This window comes from Vigna umbellata, chromosome 5, assembly GCF_029865625.1.
Source record: "Vigna umbellata cultivar VRB3 chromosome 5, Vumbellata_1.0, whole genome shotgun sequence".
Taxonomy (NCBI): Eukaryota; Viridiplantae; Streptophyta; class Magnoliopsida; order Fabales; family Fabaceae; genus Vigna; species Vigna umbellata.
In genome coordinates this window covers 25,534,229-25,540,910 of record NC_142169.1, presented here as the reverse complement: position 1 = coordinate 25,540,910, position 6,682 = coordinate 25,534,229, and the positions used below count along the sequence as shown (strand labels likewise).

General features: G+C 33.6%; 2 protein-coding genes across 2 annotated transcripts; both read left to right on the top strand.

Annotated features, from left to right (window-relative positions):
• The first annotated feature begins 975 nt into the window (after nucleotides 1–975).
• Nucleotides 976–1,704, top strand: LOC148197999 (F-box/kelch-repeat protein OR23-like). Its single transcript, XM_088115695.1, has one exon. The coding sequence runs from the start codon at nucleotides 976–978 to the stop codon at nucleotides 1,702–1,704; it is 729 nt and encodes a 242-aa protein (XP_087971821.1).
• LOC124830114 (F-box/kelch-repeat protein OR23) lies at nucleotides 1,589–5,090 on the top strand. Its single transcript, XM_047303750.2, has 2 exons — nucleotides 1,589–1,866; nucleotides 4,678–5,090. The coding sequence occupies exons 1-2, from the start codon at nucleotides 1,727–1,729 to the stop codon at nucleotides 4,967–4,969; spliced, it is 432 nt and encodes a 143-aa protein (XP_047159706.2). The 5' UTR covers nucleotides 1,589–1,726; the 3' UTR covers nucleotides 4,970–5,090.
• The last annotated feature ends 1,592 nt before the right edge of the window (nucleotides 5,091–6,682 follow it).

Sequence of the window (6,682 nt, the reverse complement as noted above, 5' to 3'; positions counted from 1 at the left end):
GTAAACCTTTCATGACATATACACCATCATCCATAATTTAGTTAATTAAATTATTTTAATAAATTAGTCAATAAAATATAATGATTCTAATATATTTAATAATTTGTTATATATATATATATATATATATATATATATATATATATATAATACAAGTTACCAAGTTAACACCTTGAATTTTATACTAACTTAAGAAAGTTTTGCATAGATTGAAATAAGGACCAAAATGTTAATACGAGAGGTAATGAACTCCTTATTAAAAAGAGATTTACTAAAGGTAAAATGGATTTGAAGTCTAATAACCGTGTTTTGGTTATGGAAAGACATAATATTTTATCAACGAACCTCTCTTTATGTCAAGAATTTAATAGTATGATGCAAAATAAATTTGAAATATCCATAATAACTTATGAAAACACAAACGTATTAACGAATCCCAACTACTAAAAATGAAATATGGAATAAGAAAGGAAAAAAACAAACACAATAAAACTCATTTTTTATTACCTTGATTCTCTCATACACAGTCTAACACATTACGATGATTTAATTTAATACGTCCATAAAATATAAAATAAAATATTACAATAAATTAATTAATACAAAAATGTATTAATGTACCAATAACTATAAGTCTAATAAGAAATTTGATACACGTGTAATTTTATTATAAATATAATTTATATATTTACACATAATAAATAACAGCATACTTCCATCTTAAAAAAAAAAAAAACCTTAAACTAAGTTATGGATTAAATTTTGTAAAAGTCGTCCTTAGATTAGGAGTGCCAAAGAGAGAGTGTCTTGTCTTGCTAAAAAAGAAAGAAAAAAGAAAAAGTGTATTATCTATTTGCCCCTCAACATAGCCAAGTGACGAAATAGTAGAAACAGAGAAACTAGCAGGGCAATGCAAACGCAGCGAGGGAGCGTTGACACACCACACCACAACACACACCCAAAGATCGAATCCCGATGAATTCCGTCTGTGATGGCGGCGCCACCGTAATCCCGGGTCTCCCAAACGACGTTGCGGCGTGGATCCTCTCCAAGGTGCCATACTCGCACCACGCGAGACTGAAAAGCACTTGCAAATCATGGAAACTGCTTTTGTCTTCGAGATCGTTCCTGAACTCTTTGAATAAGAGGAACCATCTTCTCTGCATCTTCCCGCAGGACCCATCGATCGCGTCGCCGTTCCTCTTCGACCCAAACGCGCTCGCCTGGTGCCCTCTCCCTCCCATGCCCTGCAACCCCCACGTGTACGGCCTATGCAACTTCGCCGCGGTGCCTCTTGGGCCCCACCTTTACGTCCTCGGGGGCTCCCTCTTCGACACGCGCTCCTTCCCAATCGATCGCCCCTCGCCCTCCTCGGCCACCTTCCGCTTCAACTTCCACGACTTCTCCTGGGAGCCACGCGCCCCCATGCTCACGCCGCGGGGCAGTTTCGCCTGCGCCGTCGTCCAGGGGCGTATTCTTGTCGCCGGCGGGGGGTCGCGGCATACGATGTTTGGGGCTGCTGGGACTAGGATTCGGTCGGTTGAGCGGTACGAGGTGGGGGAGGGACCGGTGGGTGGCGATGGATCCGCTGCCCGGGTTTCGGGCTGGGTGTGTGGGGTTTGTTGGCGGGGAGGGGAGGGAGTTCTGGGTGGTGGGAGGGTACGGCGCGTCGCGGACCATATCCGGGGTTTTTCCGGTGGATGAGTATTACAGGGATGCAGTGGTGATGGAAGTTGAGGGTGGGGGGTGGCGGGAGGTTGGGGATGTGTGGGGGGATGGGGAGAGAGTGAGGGTTGGGAAGATTGTGGTGGTGGATGCTGATGGATGTCCCACCCTTTTCATGCTTGATGGGAACGAGATTTTGAGGTACTTTTCAGCTCGTACTCATGAATTACATTTGAATTCTGTGGTTTTGGTTGTTTTTGGTTTCGTGTTTCATTGAATGCGAACTGACTTGGTAGTGATGTGGTGTTGGGAATTGGGATTATGCATGTTTTTTTTTTTTTTTTTAAACTTTCGGGATCAGTGATGGAATGTTTGTGAATAGATTGTTCTGTTTGTTACTATCGTTGAATGTTGGTCTGGTGTAAAGAAAGGCTGGTTGAGATACTATTGGGTGATCATTCTTTCTGCTATTTTGCATTATGGTTTTGCTCAGTGGAATTGGAACAAGTATGTTAACTGTTTAGGCTGTACCTTTTATGATGGCGTTGGAATAAACTTGTTTTCTAAGACAAAAAAGGTTTGATGAGGGGCGTAATCATCTTGGCTTGTGAGTTAAACTAGTTACTTATACATATTTCAAGTGTTATTTAAGACTAATGATTTTACTATTTGCTGGACAAGTTTGTGCTTTGTGCTTGGAATCGGAGTCTTTTCTCTTTATTGTTAAGCTTGATCTGTCAATAATACGGTACTTGTTGATTTTCCTTTGAGAAATTGTTATGAGGCCCTTGTTTGGTGTCTGGTCGTCAAAATTACCCTCCAGGTTGTGGAATCGTACGTTTACATGATGTGTCATATTCTGTGATTCTGTTCCCTGGTGAGGACACAATCTTCTGGAATCGGAGATGAATCATGTTTTTACTTGTAATGTAATAGCTTACCGAATCTTCATTTCTTGCTATCCTCTATTTTCAACGAAAAGCATTTTCTGGGTTGGTCACAACAAAACATACCATTTTCAGCCCTCTAAAACTTACGCACCTAGACTTTAAACCATTCAGTTCAGTGTACTAAACCAGATATCACTTTTTCCTTTCAAAATATCATATCCTGTGCTTGACTAGACTATGTTGTCATGTTACTTCTGCTAGGCAATGTACTGTTATTGAGACAGGTGATGATGCAACTTTGATTCAGAGTTTTTGGGATGTGGGACTTCTACTAGGCTGAATTTTGTGGTTTTTTGCTTCTCCTGATTCTGGTTTGTGTGTTTTGTTGTACACATATTCTTTGTTGGGTTTCCTCGTTTGCGTGGCTTGGACTTAACTGAGTGTTGGTTTTCCTGGTTGTAGATTTGGCCCTATGTCATTTCTTGTTGCCATTTTGGTTTGTCTTTAGTAGTTAGAACCCAGTGGCATTTTTTTGATTGAAGGCTTATCTCTGGTAGGTTATACTCTTAGAGGCCTTTTCTGTCCTATTATTATGAATGACCCTTGGGAAAAGTCAAATTTCAGATTTATTTGATTTGACATAGAGCCCAAACCCAACTCCTTGGGTACAGTTGTACACTGTACTATAACTTTTTAGTTGCACTTGTTCTCTATAATTGTACATTCAGGCTGTTTTTTTGCATTTTGAACATGCTAAAAAATATGTTTAGATAGTTGCATTATTGTCTTTTAAATCAGAATGTGTGTCTGCTTGTGTCTGGTTCAACTTGTGACTTACTAGAGACTAATTCCTCCACTGAGTCAATAATTGAGTCTAGTTTAATGACGCTGATTCCTTATTTGTGTAATTTTATAAGTATAATTTAATTTAAAACTTTTTTACATAGACATCCAATAAGAATTCACCTTTTTTAGTCATGATATTAAATAATAGGATGATGTGGTGGTAGGGTAAATTCCTTCCTATTAGATGTTTGTGTAAAACATTTTTTCACTAATAGTATGTGTATATTAAATTCTATGAGATATGTAGGGAGCATATCAAGTGAAAATGACTTAATGATGACCTTTTTAATCTTGCATTGATGGTTAATACTGGTTTTACTTCAATATAATCATGATCACCCAGGTATGTTGAATATAGTTGTTTTACTTGATATATACCCTATTATACTGTGATTGGGCGATTTTGTATGAATATTTTATAATTGTGATTCGTTAAAATATATATTTGTCCCTTTAACAATTGAAGTGTTTGAATGGTCATGACAGGGGTGTACTAGCATGATTATTAATAATGATCTTTTTCTTATATAAGTTTATGTTAATGATCTGAATATTGTATGTTAATATTCTGAATTTTGTGCGTTGATGATTTGAACATTGTAAATTTATGATTTGAATCATGTAATGTTGGTGATGTGATTATAGTATGCTCTGCATTCTTTAAAAGCTGGAGAAGTATAAATATATAAGGCTTAATCCTCGAGTTGGAGGACTAAAATATACTAGACAGGGGATGCTTAGTAAGATTTCGAGCTCAAATCTAGGAATAGGACAAAAAATATATTAAGAATTGTAATATACCTTTGGTACTCAAGATTGAAATATTATATTTTTGTTTTATATTGAATTTTAGTTTAATTTCCCTATACACTCCCTCACACCCTCACCTATGAGGGTATGACAGGTGATATAACTTTCATACTGCTGCTGCTTGGAATTTAGGCTTTGTAAACTATAAGAGAATTATGGTTTTGTGAAACAGAGTATGTGTTATTAGGGAATTTGTTTCTTTTTTTGTCTGTTGCAGTAGCAGTGTTGAGAATATTTGCAGTTAAACGAATGCTGTTGAATGTAGTGTAAAATCTGTAGAACAAATTATAAATTATTGTGAAGTTTGTGGAGCCGAAATCCCTATCTCTTGAAGTTTGGTGTGATTTGAAGGCATGGAACTTATAGGATAATAGAAATTAGTGGGTGATGAAAGATTGTTGATGGCTGAGGTTGTTTACATGTAAATGTGTTATTGACCGTTTCTGATGATGAATACACCTTGCAGATATGACATGTGTTGCAATCGTTGGGTATACGAGTGTCGTGTGCCAAGAAAAGCTCCTTACAATTCGTCATTTGGTTTTGTAGTATTAGCCGGGGAGCTGTATGTAGTGACACACTTATGTGTTGTTGATTTTTCAGAAACTCGAAGGTCAAGACAGCAAAAGAGGGCAGGAACAATGTTCATTCAAATCTATCACCCAAAAAATAAGACCTGGAGATCACTAGTTTCCAAATCACCTTTCAATTATCCAATAGATATTAATAGTGCTGTTTTCAGCTCAATTTCTCTCTGAATTATCATGCATCCATCCTATTTGTATAGTATAAGGATCACTCATCACATCATTTCATCCACCTTACTTGTTGTATATCTCTGTATTTATCATATCTTCATCAAGGCTATTATTGATTTTATATTTAGTTTATACCATCTAAATTTCAATTAAATTGCTTTTCTCATATAACTTACTTCAAACATGAATAAGCTATTACAAGCACCCAAATTCGAGTTAAGCCAAGCTAATTTATCAGAAAACTTACTTTAAAATTATTCAATAAAGGAACCTCCAATATTAACATAATAAAAAATTGACCATATTTCATTGTACTATTTATTTTAACAATAACATTCAATGAGTTTAATACATACATTGTTATTGTAAGTTATTATATTATCATGTGTGGTTATTAAGATGGTTATTATAAAAATTAACAAATAACTGCATAAAACTTGATGTCTATCGTTTTTTACGTTTTTTCTTTTTTAAAAAATTAAGAGCTATTGCGGTTGATGATTTAGGAGAATATACTTATTTCATATATTTGTTAATGTGCAATATAAAGATGGTACAATATGGATACAGGAAGAAGAAAAAATCGCCCATGTTATCTTAAAGATATGTGAAAAATGAATTTTAATAAATTTGCATATAAGTTAAACTTTAAAACCACATTTAATCTGAATATATTATTTTGACTTCTCAAATTATTGATCAAAATTTAGTACTGATTACATTATTATCATCTTACTATCAAAAGCGATGTGAAGTAATAATTTAAATATTAAAAGATGGTTTTCCTTTTTATTAATATTATTAAAAATGTTGATCACGACACCTATAATTATTGATATAAAAAAAAGTTGAGTTCAGATCTCAAATATTTAATCTGAAAAAAGAAAGTCAAAATTTTAATTACTTTATCTCTCTAAAGTCTACTTTGAACATAAATGAAAGATATGGGAAATAAATGGCGTTTATTTGAACTCTTTTTCCTAAGATTAAATTTGAAAATAAATAGTCTAATCCAAAAAGATTAATATCAAAGCATAATTAAATTTGATTACATGAAAATAACTTGTAATAAGTTCTTCCCACTTCTCAAGAAAAGTTCATTCATGATACTTAACTAGCATCTTCACATCTAAGAAGATTAATTATGAGTTATAATACCAAATCTGTGTAAGGGAAAATAATTTTTGAGGAGAGGACATTTAATTTGTAATTATGAAAACAAAATACGTATGGAATATCTCAATAGAATTAAAAGATTTTTTTTTTTATCTATGCAGGAAATTTGATTAAGACCTTTTCTTAATCCTGTTGCTCTATTATTGACTTAATGGTAGATTGTTCTGAAAATAACTCTGTTGCTACAAGGAAACATAACATTTCAACAACAATTAAAAAACCTGTTGAATTATTGGAAGTGAATATCATATTTAAAATTTAAAATAATTTTTTCTATTAGACTATCTGTCTACTTACTGGATTTTGATTTGTAAATTTAGTAGAAAATCAGACAAACACTTTCTTTGTTATACATTTTGTATGATGCAAAGATTAATGAAGAAAATGAATCATATTCACTTATACATTATATTTTTTTATCACGTAAACACAAATTGTAATTAAATATTTAAAATTATACTGCATTATATTATAATAAAATGAATAATTAAAATAAAATCTAAAATAATTAATAAAATAAACATTTTCTTGATATAT